At 39.4% G+C, this 23,977-nt stretch overlaps 1 protein-coding gene across 1 annotated transcript in view; it reads left to right on the forward strand.

The window, feature by feature from the left end:
* Positions 1-4,427, forward strand: part of PTBP3 (polypyrimidine tract binding protein 3) — a 444,692-nt gene extending 440,265 nt beyond the window's left edge. Inside the window, exons 13-14 of the mRNA XM_053700011.1 lie at positions 355-432; positions 2,702-4,427. Of these exons, the coding sequence (XP_053555986.1) occupies positions 355-432; positions 2,702-2,834 (211 nt within the window). The 3' untranslated portion in view covers positions 2,835-4,427. The remainder of the gene's footprint in view (positions 1-354; positions 433-2,701) is intronic.
* Positions 4,428-23,977: the final 19,550 nt, after the last annotated feature.

Consider the following 23,977-nt stretch of genomic DNA (forward strand, 5'->3'; position numbering starts at 1 on the left):
TTTATAAGGTAAGCATGAAATTTGTTTATTCCTCTTGATTTTTCTATGTTATCATGATGTGTACGTACATACACAAAAACAGCATACACACACACACACACACACACACACAAAAAGGAGTCAAGTGTATCCAGTTACTTTTAACTGAGCATTTTTTCTTTTGTACCATATATCAAAAATACTGATGCCTGGAATTAAAAAACACATTTTTGTTGTATTGTTTCTATATTTTTTTTATCTGTGGATTTAAATTGAATATAGTTTATTTACAAAATAAATATCAGTTAGTGATGGTAAAAATTATTGTTGACAACAAAATAATTACTTTATTTTTTTTCCCCTCCCACTCTTAAGACCTTCTATCACTGATGATGACCTCAAAGGACTTTTTGCAAGTACTGGATGTACAGTGAAAGCCTTTAAATTTTTCCAGTAAGTTGCAGAAGTAACTTGTGTTTCCTATTATTCTTTTAATACTATTTTATGTTAATTCTGTTTTATTATTTTTGAACGTAATAAGTCATAATGTAAATGTCTGAATCCCTTCTACTAGGAATTTCAGAGAAAAACGTGCCCAAAATAATAGTGAATCACTTTATTTAAACAGAAATAGAGCCTTGTTTTTTGTTTTTTATTTATCTATCAAAACAATATATTTTTTTTTTTAGTAGACAATCAAAGGTATTGATCTAAGCCTATATTGGTATATTTCATGCCACAGTTTTTCCGCCATTTGCGATCATATAAAAAAAATGTAAACTTTAACACAAACTTTGTGTCTCTCTCACTGAAATTATTTACATACCACTTGTGTAGTTATAACATTAATGGGTGTAAAAGCTTCTCTGAGGTCCTGTTTGTTCAGAAATAGCAGACACAAATGGGTGTAAAAGCTTCTCTGGGGTCCTGTTTGTTCAGAAATAGCAGACACACACATGGCTTTGCCATTGCTTTTTGGTAAGGCTGCTAAATGTAGCTGCACACCATACTTCTGAAATTCCTGGCAGTGAAGGGGTTAATTAGTTAGCTGGCAAGGGTTATAGTATTCTAGTCAAAGATTACCCTCCCACCTTACATCTCCCCGGATCCCTCCTATCAGCTCTTTCCCCCTCTACCCACCCTTACTCCTCACCACCATCTAGATACTGGCAGACAGTCTGCCAGTATAAGTTTTAGGGCTCTTTTTATTTTTTGCATAAATTTAATTTATATATTTTCTGCTTCTGCAATGTAGGATTCACCCTTATCATCCCACCTCCCTTATTCCTCCCAACCACTCTTCTAACCCTCCCCCCTCCTAATGGTGTATGTCATCTTAGGTACTTGCAGTTGTCTGCCAGTACCCAGTTTAGGGTTTTTTATAAAAAAATTAAAAAAAAATTCTGTAGTGTAGGAGTTCCTCCACCCCACCCCTCCCTGCGATTGCAAAAGTATGCCCCCCCACACCCTAATTCCCAATTTTTCTGTAGTGTAGCGTCCCCTCCCTCTCCCTTCCAAACGTTATTTTTTCTGTAGTGTAGGGCCCCTCACTCCCCCCTCCTTCTCTGTGCTACCCTCCATCTCCCTCCCCTTGCGCACCTCCCCCTGGCACTGAAGGAGATTGTTACAGACAGTGTGACAGACTGTGTCACAGTCTATAACATATGGCAATCTGCTTCATATGGTAATGGAGCACCAGTCGTGCTCTGCTACCAGAGGACAGATTGCCTGCAGCTCAGGAACAGCAGCTCTCAGCTTTCACTTTACAGCCACTTTACAGCCAAGGCTGCTGTAGCTTCCTGAAGCTACAGCGTGTGTGTATATGTATGTGTTTATATATATATATATATATATATATATATATATATATATATAATATACTGTATATACCCGTTGCTCAGTGTGCCTAGAGGGATATGGCTGCACCTCACCGTTGAGGCCCACAATAAGTCAAAACGTACGTCTGGGGTTTTGCCGTTTTCGCTCGTTCAGAGAGGGATTGCCTGGTATTTCGGGGCTGGACTGCACTGTTAAGTCAGGATCAGACTGATATGTTACAGGAAAGTTCTTCTCTGTAAAAGGCACAAGTTGAGCAAAAAGAGGCTGCTTCCTGGGTGGTAACTAGCCATTGAACAAGCTATTATGCTATAGTTTGTTCCCAGGTTGAGCGATTCGATGGGCAATGTACCGTATGACGTATATATACATCACTTTGGCTTAAGGGGTTAAACTATCAAATATTTTTACATGTTAAATAAAATTGTGATTAGTACTCTTAAAATGCTTCACAGTTCTCCGAAAATTTAGATTCTAAAGACTTCATGTTTATAAAAAATGCATTAATGGTTTCTCAGTCAGCATACCAGGAAAAAATGGTAAATCAGTGTTTTTTTTCCTGGCAAGATACTTCAACACGTTCAATATGAGTATTAAAGGGGTTAATAATTATTTAAAGGTTTAAGTATAAACATATGTGTAAAAATTATTCATTCTTTTAATGATCTTAAATTAAATAAATGTACCCAAGGTACTATATTTCAGAATGTTTCATTATTGTGGTGGGTCCACATTGAACTCTCATATCCATGCATAAGCACTTGAGTTAATCTTTTGATGACAATGAACCACCAAGTTTAAAACAATGTGCAGCTCCTCCCCAATGTGCACTCCCAGAATAATTCTAAAATTATTGTAATACATTTTTTTTTCTTTTTCTCTAAAGGAAAGATCGAAAGATGGCTCTTATCCAACTTGGCTCTGTGGAAGAAGCTATCCTGGCACTAATAGATCTGCATAACCATGACCTGGGTGAAAACCACCACTTGCGAGTTTCTTTTTCCAAATCGATGATCTGAAGACTATCTCCTTGCCTTTCATTCCCATCTATTTTTTTAAGACTGAACCATGGTTTCAGCACAAGTTCTCAGACAGAGACTGAAGATGCTAAGACCAACTCTGCCTTGTCCTAAGACTGAACATCTTTGAAAAGGAACTTCTTAGTTCCATATATCCTGAATTAAAGACTAAATAATGCAGAATGACGGAGTGACACATTCTGCTTTGCTGGCAGTCAAATCAATCAATTCTCCATGTTGTGAAAAGCCTCCAAAAACACAAAATCATTTTTTTGTCATTCCTCATTTCTGTGTCCTTTTCATTTTAGTTCCAATTTAGCCTTACACAACATAATTCTGACAATCATCCAGGTGTGCATCTCGTGTCCCCATAAAATAAGCCACTATATTTTCTTATTTTTCTGGAATGTGTTCCAGATGTCATTAGACGTAAGCATTCCTTTGGTTGGGTGTAAAGTATTTTCTTGCATATTTAGCCACAAAGTAAGATGGCTAAAAAAAGAGAAAAAACTGTCTAATGTAGAGGCAATGCCAGGATTAAAAAAATAAACTTTATGTGAGGTTTTTAAAGTTTTCCTTTTCCACTTTTGGCTATTTCTTCTGACCTTCACTTTTATATTGGTCTGTAGACCACATTAATGTTATTTTATTGGAATTTTATCATTACAAAAGTGTAATTGTATAAATGCCTCTTTCATATGTAAATTAATTAATATTATTTGTCTGTGGCAAAGATATTTTTTGTAAGACCACAGGTTTTTATTTATTTATTTTAAGTAAGGCCTTCTTGTAGATAATGGGGATATACTATTAAATGTTTGCCTTACCACTGGATAGGCAATTAATGATTTGTGTCTATTAAATTTACTGAAACATTGCAATTGTATTTGTACAGTAAATTTAAATACAGTTCATCATGCAAAATTAAATGATTTTACTCATCAACTGTGTTGTGTAATACTATGGTTTTGGAACAAAATCAAAAGGTTCATAGTTAAAGGAAGTCATGACTATTTTTTTTTCACTGTTTGTTTAAGAAGTTTACAGTCTTAAGGAAATAATTCAGGTCTCATTTGGTTAGACAGATTTTTAAAAATTATTTTTGACAATGTGTTTGAAAAAAAATCTTAAACCATAAAGGGTTTTTTGTACCACTATAATAACAAAATACTTAAATCAGATTTACTGTGTATTTACTTAATTTACTTATTATGTGCCTTATTACGTGCTTATAATGAAAAAATAGGTTAGGTTATTTTCTGATATATCTATGAAAATTGTATTGTGGGCTTGGTGAGTGGTTGTTTAACTTGGTTTTCTAGATTTATGTTTTGTGTGTTCTTTAAGTCAATAACTAAAGTCTAATAATCCATTTTATTTACTTAAGCTGCAGGGAATGGAAGAGCTCTGCAAACGGTCTGGCTGGCATATTCTAGTTCCAAACACGCACAACAGGTTATGAAATGCAACTCAATCTGTGTTTTTAAAACGTGCTTAATCAACTTCCAGTACTTTTTCTACACAGATCTCTGATAGTTTTCTATGATAAAGTTTATCATTTTATCATTAAAATTGACTTGGACAAAGTCAGAACCCAGTTTATTGTTGATTTGTAAGAATCGAAGGCTGGCATTTCTTGGCATGATCAGCCTATATTACTTGCAAAGATACACTTAACAAGACTTGATAAGCCCACACAGAAATCTGTTGTGAGTAAGCATTGGAGTTTGGTGCTTGTGGACAAAACTGCTGTAGACCTTAAGTCGTATCACAGCTGTCGGCTTAAATTCTCTTTTTTTTTTATTTTGTTTTGTTTACCTGTAATCTGTTGCCTCACTCAAAATATCTCAGGATATCTTAAATCTTATTTTTTTTTTCTATTAAGTATTGTGTACTAAATGCGAAACAAGCAAAACTTTTCTCATGAATGTCTTTTGTCTTAAATTGGCACTGAATGTCTGCTACCATTGATGGAAAATAATACATTGGTTGCATTTATGAACTGAGGTCTTAGCTGGTCTAAGTGCAATAGTTTAAAATTAATCATGTTCCCTTTTTCATATATATTTTGTTTTATGTTTTCATAGTTTCCCTGGATTATAAAAATTACCCTGTGGGAAATTCATACGCCAATATGTATGGCTGGTTCAACTAAAAGTCTTGTTCTAAAATTATTTCCACTAGAAAGTATATAAATCGCAAACGTCTTGACTGTAACATTTTCAGTAGAATTTTATGTATGTAAAATTGCAATGTGTGTTAATAAAAAATACATCTCAGGTCATTTATTGAGCAACAAAAAGCTGAATGACCCTTTCCTTCATGTAGTATTTTTGTTTTGTAAATTAGTATTAGTTTTTTTTTTTTTAGTTTTATTTATAAACCGCACATATCAAATTTAATTTTTTTCACATTTCACTTATGTGGCTCAATGAATCTACCTCCAGTGCTGGTGATGACCACACAGCTCATATTTTTTTTTTTTTCTCCATTTGTGGTTGTTTTATTTTTGTATTATTATTGCCTAACCAGGGACGTTTTAATTGTAAGATGCAGCCTGGTAATGGAAGGCAAATATCCCTTTTGTTTCAGTTGTTAATATATATTCTGACACTGAAAAGTAAACTGTTGAATATTGCCTTATTAAAGGGATACTAATCCCAAATTTTTTCTTTCATGATTCAGATAGAGCATGCGATTTTAAGCAGCTTTCTAATTTACTTCTAATGTAAAGCTTAGGAGCCAGCCATTTTTGGTTCAGAACCTGGGTAGAGCTTGCTGATTTGTGGCTAAATGAAGCCACCAATAAGCAAGCAGTATCCAGGGTGCTGAACCTAAAATGGGCTGGCTCCAAAACTTTACATTCCTGCTTTTCAAATAAAAAATAGCAAGAGAACGAAGAAAAATTGATAAAAGGAGTTAATTAGTTGCTTAAAATTGCATGTGAATCATGAAAGAAAACAATTGGGATTAGTATCTCTTTAAACAAGGCCCTAGATCCTATATGGTGAATCATGTAGGTCTCGCTATATAACTTTTTTTTTTTTAATGAATGTTCCCCACAGTAGATAAGTTTTTGGTCAATTTTCTAGCATTTACCTGCTTGGTGCTGATCAAATTATGCACTGTGTTTATAAACCTTTCTGAAAGGGTGAAATCTACTTCTCAAAGATTCTTAGTCTTCCTCATAATAGGATGCCATTAGAGGACTTCAGGAGTTTGCTCTTCTGTGAGGAGATGGATTTTTGAGATGGTCTGTTCTATTATATAAAATAGGATATATTATACATCTAGACTTTTTAAGAAAAATGGTAAACTTTACAGTACCTGTAGTTTTTGAGAGATGCCAGTGTTTTTGAGTTACTCATTTATAGTTCTGATTATGAGCACACTTTCCTTAGCATTCCCTTGTAACACCTTTCCACCATTGTCTACTAACAGTAATGCAGAATTGCTTTGCAATAACCTTTTTTAAAATTTATATTTCTGCATTTAATTTCCAATGATTCTGTAGACCCTTTAAAAAAAGGTAAACTATATAATCATTTTCATTCTTCTAAATAAGGTGATGCTTTGAGTCCAGAGAGATTTATTCTTGCATTTAAAAAAAGCAAAATGCTTTTCTGCACTGGGGGGGACCAGCTGCATGTTGTAGAACAAAGAAAACTTTACAGCAATGCATACTGGGCCGTAGATTAACTATTGCCAGTTAGTCTTAAATCCCTTATCACAATGGCATTGCCTGTGTTGGGAGGCACAACTACATTGAGTGCATGACAGACGTATTTTTGTGTTTAGTTCTAAAATTTTGATCCCTGCTGTTCACCGATTCGTGTTGCTGTGGGACACAGCTCTTCATTTCTTTACTGTTCTTTTTGGGTTTATTCTTATTTATGTTATATATATATAAAAATTATGTTTTATTTGGTGTTATTCTGCAGTATGAAAAATATTAGTAAATGGTGTGTAACTGATATAAAGTGAGTTCTTTTTTAAGCTTTCTTTAAAGTTATTAATTTCAAGAATGCAGTGAATTTTATTTTAAGGAACAAGATTCTAATTTTATTTTATTTTTTAAAACTACATTCTATCTTCTTTAATGCTGATTTGTATTTTGAATTGGGATGGTGATCTTCTTTTTTCTTTTCTCATTTTTCAGTTGATTTGAACATCAATAAAATTGACTAGGAACAGGTTTAATAAAGATTGGTAATTTTGAAATTCACTTCATAATAAAAGCATAATGTAACCTACTGAAAATCTTAAAGATATCATGCTTTATTATACCAACAGTATTGTATAAGAACCTTCAGAGTTACAAACATACTAAAGCACCATTTGAATACATCAGGTTGTTGATCTTTTACATTGAACCATTTTGATAATCATTTATATTTTTTAGCAAATTCTGGAAGTCCTTGTTCATTTATTTGAATGGCTGCCCCTCAGCAATTTTATAATATAAGTTAAAATTTAAACTTTTAGGATTCACAGAAAGTGCAATTAAAAAAAACAACAAAAAACACTTGACTATTGACAATTGACATTTTCTTTTGGTACCCTTGGATAAAGCTTCTTTCTGTAAGAGCTTACTGAGGAAGGCTTAGAAGCGTGCACGTGTCTTGATTGAGCACTATATGGCAACAGTGCTTTGTTTTTTGTTTTTTTAAATACATTTTATATAAATCATTAAAGTTTTTAGTTTTGACTTGTCCCTTCAAGTAATTATTTTGGAATATTGGACAAGGAGTTGTAAACTGATCGTTTCTTTGTTCTGACTAGGACTATGTCCTTTTTATCAGTATATGGAAGTAGAAAAATGGAGGGGAAACCATTAATGTAATACAGTTTAGAAGGCTTTGATTGTATTATATGCTGTTGGGAGAAACCTAATATTAAGTTGGAAACGAGCAGGATAAATAAGATGTTCACTTTACTGTTAAGAATAACAGACATTTTTGCCTCAGGTAATTGCATGACTTAAATTAGACTGTAGGAGGACCCTGTTTTACATACATGAAAATCTGAAACACTACTGGAAATTAGCTGCCCTGTTTATTTTAATCCATAAGATTAATTAAACATTGAAACAAAATTTGACATTGACCTTTTGACACCTTTTTGAAAACTTACTTTGAATGTAGGTGAGAATTTCAAACAATGCTAATTGGCAACAATGGGCATCTTTTAAGATGACAAACTGAGCATATAAAGTGCAATATAGTTTCCACACACTGCCCATTTTATTGGTTGGTAGTTTCCTTCATTTCTCATCTGTAAGATTCTTGAAACATTTCTTTAGTCAGGCTACTCCCCAACTTTTTTTTTTAGAAGAGTAGATTATTTATTAAAGTGAAGGTCAATTTTGACGAATAAGTGCCCGGTTTTTAATAATCCTATTAAAAACAAGGGCACTTTAATTCATCAAAATTGACATTTCAAGCATTTTCTTAAAAAACTTACCTTTTAATCCTGAACACTGCTCCATCGATTCCCCCGGCCGTCGGAAGCCTCTGCTTACGCCAGAAATACGAATCCGGCTTCCTCCAATCATGGGTTCCCCCCCGGGGGATCATGGCCTGAGGGAACACCGTGATTGGATGAAGCCAAATCATCATTTTAGACCCGTGAAGAGGACTTGCGATGGGCGGAGGAAGCGCTGCAGCGGCTCTCAGGATTAAAAGGTAAGTTTTTGAAGCAAACGCTTGAAATGTAAATTTTGATTAATTAAAGTTCCCTTGTTTTTAATAGGATTATTAAAAACCGGGCACTAATTCGTCAAAATTGACCTTCACTTTAAGTATCACTGAAACACAATAAGGCAATTTTTATAAATACATTCACATAAATGAAACCACCTTTTGTAGCCATAGCCTTATAATTCTGCTTCATACTGTAAAGTACCGAAGTTTCTAGCATAGAGTTGATTGGACCATTCCATTCTACTAAAGCAGCACTGCCATATACAGTACGTTTGCAAATTTAAATACAGCATGCAGTTGAGTAGATTTTGTTAAAGGATGAAACATTTAATTTGCTGTACTCTGTGCATATTATTACTTTAATTGGGATTCTGTAAATGAACTACAATACTTGTACGGTCATATGATATAGTGTTGTTCTATGTATGATGTCACGTCTTTATACTTGCCTGGAAATTGCTTGTTTACTTTTTGGATGTGTTCATGAATATTATGGGTTAAACATTCATATATGACAACAATTCATATTTGTATGTTTTGCCAGAATTATGATAAAGACATCTGCCTTTTGTCTTACAGAAAATCCTATCCTGCTACCTTTGTATATCGTACAAAGTGATTGATATTTTTATTTCAGGACTTATTAGTAAAAGCAGGGTGGAAATAGGACCAAAGTTTATGTGCCTTCAATTGTAACAAGGTTTTTTTTTTTTGGGGGGGGGGTCCATTTTTGTTAAGTCTAAAACTTCTCATTTCAATTTTAGTTCAGTAAAAAAAAACAGGAAATTTAAAACTTTAAATTTGCTGCAAATATTTTTATTGATTAGTACAAGTTATCCATTTGTAATACTGCACTACTGAAATAAGGTATCAATTTATTCCAGTTTACGATAGTCAGTGGTGGGCACTGGCGACCTTCAGAGAATTTTCCTGCAGCTAGTACCTTGCTTCCAGAACATAGAAAAATTCCCTTTTTCCCTCTAAACAAACATCAAGAAAATCTGTACTCCAGTTTCACTCCGTCATACAAAAACACAGTTATTTTAAATATTTTTGTTCTTTGTCCAATATATGGACTTCAAATGCAATGCAGTCCTTTTAAACACCAAACAGAAGCATACATCACCATTTGAATAATACTGGTCGCCCACCACTGACCTTAGGTTAGTGCAAATGTTCAATTAATATTTAGTTCACGTTGTTAGTTTTTTAATATGAGTCATGTAATTGGTTTGGATTCTACATTTGTGTAATGTTGGTAAAATGTGTAAATCTATCTGGTTATTGTATTTTTACTGTATGCCATCTTGTATTCTGTTTAGCCCACAGTAGCACAAGTCATAAAGTTTGACCAAAAGCTTTCCTATACTGTATCTAGAACATCACCTCATTGCGCTGACCAAAGATGTCCTGTTATTACGGAGACATTCATATGGCTGTATACACTTATTTTATTCTTAAAGACAATAAACATAAAAGTGGCTTTTTTTTTGCTCTTTTTTCCCCCCTGCCCGTTTGAAATATCTCAGTAAAAAATTGAATTATATGTGATCAACGAAAATGTCAAAATATAGATTAGCTATTGGAAATTTGTTTGCTGTATTCAGCATTGGTTCTAATTTTCCAATTTTTCTTTTACGTATACATTAAAGATTTTACTCTTTCCCTAAACATTACCAAGATGTTAGAAAAATGCTGTAAATATTTATAACAACATTTTTTTTTTTACTGAGCAAATCAAAAAGAAGGTGGTTTTTGGGAACAATTTAAAGTATATAGTGTTTTATAAATAAAATAAAAAAAGTCACTTGTCTTGTATATTTTGATAAGCAACAGTACCAGCTTTATTTGTGACAATGCAGAGGGTTGGGTAGGGCAACAAACTATTCCATGTATGTTACAATCACAATGACGTTATTATATGAAAAGTGAAAATGAAATATTAAAGAAAACATATTTTCTAACTACGTAGTGCATGGTTAATTCAGATTTATGTATACTATAATCCATTTTTTTTCAAACAAATTTATGTATTACTGAATACTACTAAGTATCTATACTTACTCTCTTCCTAACAACTCTAGTTGATTGTAGCATGCCTTTTAATAAATGTCATTACATCTGTACTCTCTTAAATTTTCCTGCGTTCTTGTCTGCTGCTTTGGGTTTTCCCTTGTGTTTATATGTAATGCTAATGATGTCATTTTTTTCCCATGTATTTTTATTTTTGCTGCTCTTCTATTTTTCTATAGCAAACTAGTCATTTTAGACATTGCCTTATATTTTAGGAAAAAAATGTAAATTTTGCTTGATCTGTTCTTTAAGCAGTCATGCAAATTAACTCTCTGAATTTATTTAATGTGCCTCATGTCCTTGTGGATTCATTTTTAGTACTGGTGGTTGCATAAATTCTTGGATTATGTAGATTACCCTCAAATATATATACCCCTGCGCTTCCTGCTAACTTCCGATCTATCTCTACCTATTTGAATTAATGTGCCATAAAACATGTTGATCTGTGCATATCCTAAAAAGGCTGATTAAGGAAAATAGTTTGCATTAAAAAAAAATCGTTTTTAATATATTCAAAGTTACTTACATAGCCATGCTGTCTGGAGTAGACTGATCCACCCTCCCCCCATCAGTATTAAGATTCAGAAACACAGGCATTGTATTTCAACTTAGTTTACAGCTGCTTATTTGCTTCTAGGCATGCTCCAGCAGATGAGTGTGCACGTCTGCATTCTACCAAAGCAATGGCAGATATAGATACAGCCATAGAAGGAAATGTGTGGGGAGAGTTAGAGCTTTACAATTTAGAAACTTAAAAGAAATGGTTAATGGTGAGGCACTGCAGTATACATTGCAGGTAAAGGAATTAAAGTGCATATTATTATATTTTGTCCCTATCACAACTTGTTTTATGTCCCTTTAAGTAACAAAGGTATCTTTGCTTCACGTGAACATCCGTTTTTTCATAGTGATAAAGAACATAATTTATGCTTACCTGATAAATTCCTTTTTCTGTAGTGTGATCAGTCCACGGGTCATCATTACTTCTGGGATTACTCCTCCCAACAGGAAGTGCAAGAGGATTCCCAGCAGAGCTGCATATAGCTCCTCCCCTCTACGTCACTCCCAGTCATTCGACCAAGGACCAACGAGAAAGGAAAAGCCAAGGGTGAAGTGGTGACTGGAGTATAAATTAAAAAATATTTACCTGCCTTAAAAACAGGCGGGCCGTGGACTGATCACACTACAGAAGAAAGGAATTTATCAGGTAAGCATAAATTATGTTTTCTTCTGTTAAGTGTGATCAGTCCACGGGTCATCATTACTTCTGGGATACCAATAAAAGCAAAAGTACACGGATGACGGGAGGGATAGGCAGGCTCTTTATACAGAAGGAACCACTGCCTGAAGAACCTTTCTCCCAAAAATAGCCTCCGATGAAGCAAAAGTGTCAAATTTGTAAAATTTGGAAAAAGTATGAAGCGAAGACCAAGTTGCAGCCTTGCAAATCTGTTCAACAGAGGCCTCATTCTTGAAGGCCCAAGTGGAAGCCACAGCTCTAGTAGAATGAGCTGTAATTCTTTCAGGAGGCTGCTGTCCAGCAGTCTCATAAGCTAAACGAATTATGCTGAAGCCAAAAAGAAAGAGAGGTAGGAAGCTTTTGACCTCTCCTCTGCCCAGAGTAAATGACAAACAGAGAAGACGTTTGTCGAAATTCCTTAGTTGCCTGTAAGTAAAATTTTAGAGCACGGACTACATCCAGGTTGTGCAGTAGACGTTCCTTCTTTGAAGAAGGATTTGGGCATAAAGAAGGAACAACAATCTCTTGATTGATATTCCTGTTAGTAACTACCTTAGGTAAGAACCCAGGTTTAGTACGCAGGACTACCTTATCCGAATGAAAAATCAAATAAGGAGAATCACAATGTAAGGCTGATAATTCAGAGACTCTTCGAGCCGAGGAAATAGCCATTAAAAATAGAACTTTCCAAGATAACAACTTTATATCAATGGAATGAAGGGGTTCAAACGGAACGCCCTGTAAAACATTAAGAACAAGGTTTAAACTCCATGGTGGAGCAACAGTTTTAAACACAGGCTTAATCTGGCCAAAGCCTGACAAAAGCCTGGACGTCAGGAACTTCTGACAGACGTTTGTGTAACAGAATGGACAGAGCTGAGATCTGTCCCTTTAATGAACTAGCAGATAAACCCTTTTCTAAACCTTCTTGTAGAAAAGACAATATCCTAGGAATCCTAACCTTACTCCAAGAGTAACCTTTGGATTCACACCAATATAGGTATTTACGCCATATCTCATGGTAAATCTTTCAGGTAAAGGTTTCCTAGCCTGTATTAAGGTATCAATAACTGACTCAGAAAATCCACGTCTTGATAAAATCAAGCGTTCAATTTCCAAGCAGTCAGCTTCAGAGAAGTTAGATTTTGATGTTTGAAGGGACCCTGTATCAGAAGGTTGTTCAGAGGTAGAGACCAAGTGGACAGGATGACATGTCCACCAGGTCTGCATACCAGTCCTGCGTGGCCACGCAGGTGCTATTAGAATCACTGATGCTCTCTTTGTTTGATTCTGGCAATCAATCGAGGAAGAACGGGAAGGTGGAAACACGTAAGCCATCCTGAAGTCCCAAGGTGCTGTCAGAGCATCTATCAGGACTGTCCTGGATCCCTGGATCTGGACCGTAACGAGGAAGCTTGGCGTTCTGTCGAGACGCCATGAGTCTATCTCTGGTTTGCCCCAACGTCGAAGTATTTGGCAAAGACCTCCGGATGAAGTTCCCACTCCCCCGGATGAAAAGTCTGACGACTTAAGAAATCCGCCTCCCAGTTCTCCACTCCCGGGATGTGGATTGCTGACAGGTGGCAAGAGTGAGACTCTGCCCAGCGAATTATCTTTGATACTTCATCATAGCTAGGGAGCTTCTTGTCCCTCCCTGATGGTTGATGTAAGCTACAGTCGTGATGTTGTCCGACTGAAACCTGATGAACCCCCGAGTTGTCAACTGGGGCCAAGCCAGGAGGGCATTGAGAACTGCTCTCAATTCCAGAATTTTATTGCAGGAGACTCTCCTCCTGACTCCATTGTCCCTGAGCCTTCAGAGAATTCCAGACGGCACCCCAACCTAGAAGGCTGGCGTCTGTTGTTACAATTGTCCAGTCTGGTCTGCTGAATGGCATCCCCTGGACAGATGTGGCCGAGAAAGCCACCATAGAAGAGAATTCTGGTCTCTTGATCCAGATTCAGAGAAGGGGATAAGTCTGAGTAATCCCCATTCCACTGACTTAGCATGCACAGTTGCAGTGGTCTGAGGTGTAAGCGTGCAAAGGGTACTATGTCCATTGCCGCTACCATTAAGCCGATTACCTCCATGCATTGAGCCACTGACGGGTGTTGAATGGAATGAAGGGTGCGGCAAGCACTTTGAAGTCTTGTTAGCCTGTCCTCTGTCAGGTAAATCATTTCTACAGAATCTATAAGAGTCCCCAGGAAGGGAACTCTTGTGAGTGGAACGAGTGAACTTTTCTTTTCGTTCACCTTCCATCCATGTGACCTTAGAAATGCCAGCACTAACTCTGTATGAGACTTGGCAGTTTGAAAGCTTGAAGCTTGTATCAGAATGTCGTCTAGGTATGGAGCTACCGAGATTCCCCGCGGTCTTAGTACCGCCAGAAGAAGCACCCAGAACCTTTGTGAAGATTCTTGGAGCTGTAGCCAATCCGAATGAAGAGCCACAAACTGGTAATGCCTGTCTAGGAAGGCAAACCTTAGGTACCGATAATGATCTTTGTGAATCGGTATGTGAAGGTAAGCATCTTTAAATCTACAGTGGTCATGTACTGACCCTCTTGGATCATAGGTAAAATTGTCCGAATAGTCTCCATCTTGAACGATGGAACTCTTAGGAATTTGTTTAGGATCTTTAAGTCCAGGATTGGTCTGAAAGTTCCCTCTTTTTTGGGAACCACAAACAGATTTGAGTAAAACCCCTGTCCTGTTCCGATCGTGGAACTGGATGGATTACTCCCATTAACAAGAGCTCTTGTACGCAGCGTAGAAACGCCTCTTTCTTTGTCTGGATTGTTGACAATCTTGACAGATGAAATCTCTCTCTTGGAGGAGAGTATTTGAAGTCCAGAAGGTATCCCTGAGATATTATCTCTAGCGCCCAGGGATCCTGAACATCTCTTGCCCAAGCCTGGGCGAAGAGAGAAAGTCTGCCCCCCACTAGATCCGATCCCGGATCGGGGGCCCTCAATTCATGCTGTTTTAGGGCAGCAGCAGGTTTCCTAGTCTGCTTGCCCTTGTTCCAGGACTGGTTAGGTTTCCAGCCTTGTCTGTAGCGAGCAACAGCTCCTTCCTGTTTTGTGCAGAGGAAGTTGATGCTGCTCCTGCTTTGAAATTACGAAAGGAACGAAAATTAGACTGTCTAGTCTGGCTTTGGGGGGGGGGGGGGGGGGGGGGGGGGGGGGGGGGTGGGGGGGGGGGGGGGGGGGGCTTTGTCCTGAGGCAGGGCATGGCCTTTACCTCCTGTAATGTCAGCGATAATCTCTTTCAACCCGGCCGAATAAGGTCTGCCCTTTGAAAGGTATATTAAGCAATTTAGACTTAGAAGTAACATCAGCTGACCAGGATTTTAGCCACAGCGCCCTGCGTGCCTGAATGGCGAATCCTGAATTCTTCGCCGTAAGTTTAGTAAGATGTACTACGGCCTCCGAAATGAATGAATTAGCTAGTTTAAGGACTCTAAGCCTGTCCGTAATGTCGTCCAGAGTAGCTGAACCAATGTTCTCTTCCAGAGACTCAATCCAGAATGCCGCTGCAGCCGTGATCGGCGCAATGCATGCAAGGGGTTGCAATATAAACCTTGTTGAACAAACATTTTCTTAAGGTAACCCTCTAACTTTTTATCCATTGGATCTGAAAAAGCACAGCTATCCTCCACCGGGATAGTGGTACGCTTAGCTAAGGTAGAAACTGCTCCCTCCACCTTAGGGACCGTTTGCCATAAGTCCCTTGTGGTGGCGTCTATTGGAAACATTTTTCTAAATATCGGAGGGGGTGAGAACGGCACACCGGGTCTATCCCACTCCTTAGTAACAATTTCAGTAAGTCTCTTAGGTATAGGAAAAACTCAGTACTCGTCGGTACCGCAAAATATTTATCCAACCTACACATTTTCTCTGGTATTGCAACTGTGTTACAATCATTCAGAGCGCTAACACCTCCCTAGTAATACACGGAGGTTTTCCAGTTTAAATTTAAAATTTGAAATATCTGAATCCAGTCTGTTTGGATCAGAACCGTCACCCACAGAATGAAGTTCTCCGTCCTCATGTTCTGCCACCTGTGACGCAGTGTCTGACATGGCCCTAATATTATCAGCGCACTCTGTTCTCACCCCAGAGTGATCACGCTTACCTCTTAGTTCTGGTAATTTAGCCAAAACTCAGTCATAACAGTAGCCATATCCTGTAATGTGATTTGTAATGGCCGCCCAGATGTACTCGGCGCTACAATATCACGCACCTCCTCTGAGCGGGAGATGTAGGTACTGACACGTGAGGCGAGTTAGTCGGCATAACTCTCCCCTCGTTGTTTGGTGAAATTTGTTCAATTTGTACAGATTGACTTTTATTTAAAGTAGCATCAATACAGTTAGTACATAAATTTCTATTGGGCTCCACTTTGGCATTGCAACAAATGACACAGGTATCATCCTCTGAATCAGACATGTTTAACACACTAGCAAATAAACTTGGAAATACAATTCAATTAGAATAATATTAAAATGTACTGTGCCTTTAAGAAGCACAGAAGATCTATGACAGTTGAAAATTAATAAATTGAAACAGTTATAGCCTCAATCCTTGTAAACAACACAACTTTAGCAAAGGTTTAATCCCATTAGCAAAGATAACAAATTCTGAAAGCAGGAAACAAATTACAGAATAAACGTTTTTTATCTCAGTCAAACTATAATTCTCACAGCTCTGCTGAGAGAAATTACCTCCCTCAAAATAAGTTTTGAAGACCCTGAGCTCTGTAGAGATGAACGGATCATGCAGGGAATACAATGAGTTGCTGACTGAAATATTTGATGCATAGAAAAAGCGAAAAAAACGGCCTCCCCCTCACACACAGCAGTGAGGGAGAACAGAAACTGTCAGAAAAAACAGATTAAGCAACTGCCAAGTGGAAAAATAGTGCCAAACATTTATTCACACAGTACCTCAGCAAATGAAAACGATTTTACATTCCAGCAAAAACGTTAAACATAATCTTAGTTATTAAACAGCTTTATGTATTTTACAGTGTAATTCTAGTGAAGTACCATTCCCCAGAATACTGAAGTGTAAAGTATACATACATGACATTATATCGGTATGGCAGGATTTTCTCATCAATTCCATTGTCAGAAAATAAAAACTGCTACATACCTCTATGCAGATTCATCTGCCCGCTGTCCCTGATCTGAAGTTTACCTCACTCCTCAGATGGCCGAGAACAGCAATATGATCTTAACTACTCCGGCTAAAATCATAGCAAAACTCTGGTAGATTTTCTTCAAACTCTGCCAGAGAGGTAATAACACACTCCGGTGCTATTTTAAAATAACAAACTTTTGATTGAAGATATAAAACTAAGTATAATCACCATAGTCCTCTCACACATCCTATCTAGTCGTTGGGTGCAAGAGAATGACTGGGAGTGACGTAGAGGGGAGGAGCTATATGCAGCTCTGCTGGGTGAATCCTATCACAACTTGTTTTATGTCCCTTTAAGTAACAAAGGTATCTTTGCTTCCACGTGAACATCCGTTTTTTCATAGTGATAAAGAAAACCCCTTTAATGGAACATTAAGCACCAAATACATTTTATACTCTTAGTACTGTGGTTATTCCAAGCCTCCCTCTATTCAAGGGGTGCCACAATGTTGAAATTTATTTTTTTACTGCATTACAGTGATGATTTGTTTGCACATGTGCAGCAGCTCTCCTTCAGATACCTGCAGTTTAACAAAGGTTTAAAATGTCAGCACTCAAATTAGAATAGGGTGCATGAAAAATATTTTGGGCTAGACTACAAATTCGCCCATGCACAGGTGTGCGATAAATAACCAGCCATTACAAGTGGCTGGCTATTGCTACCTCTGGTTAATTTTAAAAGAAGTGCCCCAATAGTCCCCAAACTTTGGTGCGAGGCTATGAATTAATAAAAAAATATATATAGCATCTTTTTTTTTTTAAAACAACTTGAAACAGTTTTATGGGGTTAAATGTGGTGGGTGTGGGGTGTTAGAAGAAAAAAAAAGTGCCTTTACATTGCGGTCTATGGAAACCGTGTGTTTCCTGTACATTTATTTATACATATATAATTGTGTTAATATGTGTATATACACACATTAACATATAAATATATATGTATATAGTCATATTCATATATATTTACATTTGCTGCCCATCGCTGCACTTCTTACCCCCTTCGCGTCACTTGTTCCAAGGCTTCAATTGGAGCCTATGGAAGCGCACTCTATTGAGCGCTTGGCTGCATAAAAAACGCAAATGTGGCGTCCCTTTCGCATTGTGCCGCATTCAAATATCGCTCTTGCATAAGCGCAATTTTACCCCCACTCGTAATCTGTCCCTTTAAGTACAGCATTATTGTAACTACAAGATTTTTGGTTATTTCCTGAGCTCCATCATGGCTGTCTATTGATACACATGGTAACCCCATATTTGTTTTTGTGGCATTACCGTTTGAAAGGTAACCCTTTTTTTAATTACTGTACAAAGCAGTGTCATGAAAGAGAAAGCATAGTGTGCAGGGTGCTCTACCATGATTGTGTCAGTTTTTTCTTCATAAATGGAAAGAGTCCACAGCTGCATTCATTACTTTTGGGAATTCAGAACCTGGCCACCAGGAGGAGGCAAAGACACCCCAGCCAAAGGCTTAAATACTCCTCCCACTTCCCTCATCCCCCAGTCATTCTTTGCCTTTCGTCCCAGGAGGTTGGCAGAGAAGTGTCAGAAATTTACGATTTGTCTCTTATGGAGGGTAGTACTCTTCGGCATGGGACTGGAGTTTTAAGTAATCCTGTCAGCCTCTCAGGGAGAGCCTGGTTGAAAGTTAGAGTCCGGAGATGCAGGGAGAGTCTTTCTGCGAAACCATCCCGACTCATTTTTAACAGCTCCATAAGCAATCTGCGTTGACGAGTTTCGCTGCCTGCTTTCTTCTCTCAAGTCCATGGCCGAGGCGAGGCTACTATCTGTCACACTTGAAGGGCCGTGTTCCTGTTCCACGGCGTAGATTCCGGTAAGATTGTTTCATTTTACTTTTCGCATGATTGGTTTGTATTTACCGAGAGGCTACAACCTTGCGGGATCAACTAAAAAGGATCTCGGTGAGGCTCCTTTTGTATCTTGGAATCAATGGTTAATATTTCCTAAGGGGGGTTATATGAACAGGGGGGGTTTAATCATGTTTATGTGATTTGACCTGCTTATGTGTGGTGTTACTTAGGCTCATGGTTTTGTGGAACAGAATGGCCTTGGAAGTGACGCGGCCTTTGCGTTCGGGCGCTCTTTTTCTGGACTGTACGGCTTACCTTGTGACCGGGCATGGTCACGTTTTTGACTCTCCAATTCCGCATTCCTCACCGTGTGGCGACTGAGAAATTCTGGTCCATTGGTGCATAGGAGGTGGTGAGTACCCCAGCCATTGTGGGTGTTAGGTGCCATTTTTAGATTTTTTTCAAATTTGGTCCATTTTTTGTATTCATATCCCAGTTATGGAGGATTCTGATGTTGAGATTGAAGTGGTCTCTGATTCAGATTATACTTATTGTAGTGAATACGAATCGGCCCAGATGACAAGTGACAGTCAGTTATGTTCCATATGCCATGCTAGAGGGCTCAATTCCTAGGGATCAAGTCCAGATCAGCCCTCAGCAGCCCTTGAGCTGGTCGTTTGGGACTCGGTGGAGTTCTAGTGCATCACACTCCATTGGGTTGAAGATTTGGAGGTTTTAGGGCCTCATTACTGCAGTTATGGATGGTCTTGCCCTTCTAGGGCTATTGGAATTGTCCTTTTGGACTTGTTCCTTTTTGAGGACTCTTCTTTCGGGTCGAGATCTCTGGACTTTGTCTGTTTCTCCTTAGAGGTTGACCTTGCGGTCTTTTCCTACTCTGAGGGTTAGTTGTTCCTTATTAGGAATGATAGGCTATGTGGTCTCCTTATCCTGGCTCCTTCTAGGGGTTCCGGGGTTTGGTATGCTTTGCATTCTTTTTCCTTGGATGTAGTCCTCTGGAGATTATGGAGACTAGACTTTGTTGCCTAATTCTACGGGTGACTTTGTCCCGATGTTTCCCCTGGGTCCTGGAGGTTTGGGGTTTACCTGTTGGGCTTAGACTATTAGCGACTGTTGTGCCTTTGGAGTTGGACCTTGTAAGGGGTGTTCTCTTCCCTTTGAGTTGGGATTTATCTTAGACCCTTTTTTACAGGTTTTTCTTATCCCTTCTGTAGTCTTTGTTTTATTCTGAAGGGGTATGGTGTTCCCTGGGGTATTCTTTGTCTAAACAATTCTGGGGCTCGGGCCTTTGTCAGGATCTTCTGGGCCTAAGCCAGCTGGTCTGTTTGGTGGTTAGCCCCATATTTCGCTAGCTGGATCCTGCTGTGTGCAGGTATTTTTTCTTCATTTCGTTATCTGGTATTTTTCTGGATTTCTTTGATCCTGTGGCTGGTTCGAGAGCTCCAGATCTCCAGGGAACATAGGCTATAACCTATGGTCTCGTCAGTTTGGCTACTAGCAGCTTAGCCAGGAGTGCTGTGTACTTCAGCTCCTCATGGCCTGCCTTGTTCTGGAACGGTATGTGCTTCCCTTCTTGGGGAGTTTCCTTTTTGTATTCCTCAGTGAGACCTGGATGGGTTTCATTCGACTCAAAGGAGGGCTTTGGCCTTGTGAGTGTGTCCGCTGTTTATTTGTCTGTACCCATCCCTGGGGGGGGGGGGTGTTTTGCCTTTCTAAGAGTTGGGGGTTTTCCCATCTGGAGGGTGGTTTTCCTGTCCTGTGTGCAGGTAGTTGGAACAGGTGATTTATCCTGTAAGGAGAGCGGTATGCCTTTCTGGGATTGTTCTGTTCCGTCTGTGGTGCAGTCTCCATGTTAGAGCATAGGGCTCTTCTGCTTTTTTAGGCCTATATATTTGAGGTTCTTCTTGGGAGTACCTGTGTAGGTGCTGTATTGAGACTGACATATGTTAGGCTAGATTTCTGCTCCGTCTGTGGTGCAGTCTCCATGTTAGAGGATAGGGCTTTTCTGCCTTGTTTTGGCTATCTCTATCTATCTCTATGAGGTCCTACTTGGGAGTACCTGTTTGCGGGTACTTTTGGATGGCACCCGAGCTCTGTTGGAGTGTCTGAGACCATCCCATTCCGCCCTTTTATCTGGGTGGTGGTTGGGGTCCTTTTCTGTTCCCCTGTTTTTCAGGCCTGCCTGTTGCTTGGGCTTGTCCAGTGTTGGAACAGGATCTGAGATATGTTGTTTGTCTTCGGATCCTGGAGGTACGGTGACCCTTTTTGAGGTTCTGGGCTCCTCGTTGTTCCACATACGTGTGTATTTTATTTCAGAGTCATCCTGGTATGACTGCAGCGTGTGGTGTTCAGAGGTTGCACTCTGGGTTTGATGCATGTGTTGGCTTGGGAATATTTCGATATTCTGAGTTCCTGGCAACTTTTTTTGGGGGCGGTTGCTCTTTTTTTCGGATAATTTTCTTCTCTGCTCTAAACCTGGTCTCAACCTTGTGGTTCTGTACTGTTTGGGGTCTGGGCATTGCCTTCCCTTTTTTTCAGGAACCCTTAGGGTCTCTGTGAGCTTGCCTCGCTTTTTGGGGTTTTCCATTTTTTATTTGGATCTGATTGCACCCTGTTTAGGGTCTTCCGGGAATCCTTGTTTGTTCCTCTGTGTCCTCTTCCCTTTGGAAGTTTTCGAATGTTGTCCCCCTTTTCTCTTGTAAGGGGGTCTCGTTGAGGCGATGGTGTCTCCTGAAGGAATGTTGGCTCAGTTGAGTCTATTCTGCTGTTTCTAGCAAGACTTGTGGACTATCTGCGGCTCAGTGTCCTTGGGGCCTTTTTTCCTTTTCAAATGTTTTCTTGGCTTCGGACGAAGCAGGATTTTTGTTGGGGTGTGGTTTTAGGCTTGGTGTCCTCAGAATCGGCCGCCTTTTGTACCCTCCAGTTTTAGCATTCAGTGTCCTCTATAGCTTGGGTATTGTTTTCCCAAAAGTAATGAATGCAGCTGTGGAGTCTTTCCCTTTATGAAGAAAAACATAAATTATGCTTACCTGATCATTTTCTTTTCTTCAGATGGAAAGAGTCCACAGCTCCCTGCCCGTATTTTTCTGTGGGGCGGCTGTAATTTTGTTATTCTGGCACCTTTTCACCCTGATATTTCTTCTAATGTTCCTTGTTCTTTGGCAGAATGACTGGGGGATGAGGGAAGTAGGGGAGGTATTTAAGCCTTTGGCTGGGGTTTCTTTGCCTCCTCCTCGTGGCCAGGTTCTGAATTCCCAAAAAGTAATGAATGCAGCTGTGGACTCTTTCCATCTGAAGAAAAGAAAATTATCAGGTAAGCATAACTTGTTTTGTTTTTTAAGTGGTCTAGTCGCTGTTTCCATCTTAAAGGGAGGAAAGTCCACGGCTTCATTCATTACTTGTGGGAATTAAGAACCTGGCCACCAGTAGGAGGCAAAGACACCCCAGCCAAAGGCTTAAATACCTCCCCCACTCCCCTCATCCCCCAGTCATTCTTTGCCTTTCGTTACTTGTGGGAATTAAGAACCTGGCCACCAGTAGGAGGCAAAGACACCCCAGCCAAAGGCTTAAATACTTCCCCCACTCCCCTCATCCCCCAGTCATTCTTTGCCTTTCGTCATAGACCAGAGGCAGATTCCTCCTGTCAAACCTATAATCACGACCAGAGATGAGAGACGCCTTTCTAGGGTGTGTGGGGGATCTCTCCTCTCTCGGAGTAATCGTTCAAGTCCCTCTAGAAGAGGTCTGGGGTATTATTCAAACCTTTTCGTGGTCCCAAAGAAGAAGGGCACATTTCGCCCGATTCTGGACCTAAAGTGCCTAAACAAGTTTCTGTCAGTTCCATTGTTCAAGATGGAGACGATCAGGTCTATTCTGCCCCTAGTTCAAGAGGGACAGTTCATGACTACAATAGATTTGAAGGCTGTTTACCTTCACATACCAATCCACAAGGATCACTTCAGGTTCCTAAGATTTGCTTTTCTGGACCAACACTTCCAGTTTGTGGCCCTACAATTCGATCTGGCGACTGCCCCAAGGGTCTTTACAAAGGTTCTGGGAGCACTGCTTGTGGTGGCGAGAGCCAGAGGAATTCCAATGGCTCCTTATCTGGACGACACCCTGGTCCAGGCTCTGTCCTGCAGTCTCACGGAGGACCATTTGAGGGCTCTTCTTCTCCTTCTATCTCATGGATGGAGGATAAACGTAGGAAAGAGTTCTCTGGTTCCCAGCAACAGAGTGGAATTCCTGGGTACGATAATAGATTCAATATCCATGAAGATATTCCCGAAAGATCAGAGACGTTGCAAGATTGCGTCCAGATGTCTTGCCCTTCAGACCTCCTCAAGGCCATCTGTAGCCAGGTGTATGGAGGTGATTGGGCTCATGTTATCCAGCATAGATGTCATTCCATATGCCAGGTTCCATCTTAGACCTCTTCAGTTATGCATGTTGAGACAATGGAACGGCGATCCATCCCAACAGATCTCCCTGGACAACCGAACAAGGGAATCCCTCTCTTGGTGGATCAATCCAGGACAACTGTGTCAGGGGACATCCTTCTTGAGGCCATCCTGGGAGATTGTGACCACAAACGCAAGTCTGTCAGGATGGGGAGCTGTTTGGGGTGCCAGGAAGGCACAGGGCAGGTGGACTCGAGAGGAGTCGATTCTACAGATCAATATTCTGGAACTTCAAGGAGGCAAAGACACCCCAGCCAAAGGCTTAAATACCTCCCCCACTCCCCTCATCCCCCAGTCATTCTTTGCCTTTCGTTACTTGTGGGAATTAAGAACCTGGCCACCAGTAGGAGGCAAAGACACCCCAGCCAAAGGCTTAAATACTTCCCCCACTCCCCTCATCCCCCAGTCATTCTTTGCCTTTCGTCATAGACCAGAGGCAGATTCCTCCTGTCAAACCTATAATCACGACCAGAGATGAGAGATGCCTTTCTAGGGTGTGTGGGGGATCTCTCCTCTCTCAGAGTAATCGTTCAAGTCCCTCTAGAAGAGGTCTGGGGTATTATTCAAACCTTTTCGTGGTCCCAAAGAAGAAGGGCACATTTCGCCCGATTCTGGACCTAAAGTGCCTAAACAAGTTT

This window comes from Bombina bombina, chromosome 2, assembly GCF_027579735.1.
Source record: "Bombina bombina isolate aBomBom1 chromosome 2, aBomBom1.pri, whole genome shotgun sequence".
Taxonomy (NCBI): Eukaryota; Metazoa; Chordata; class Amphibia; order Anura; family Bombinatoridae; genus Bombina; species Bombina bombina.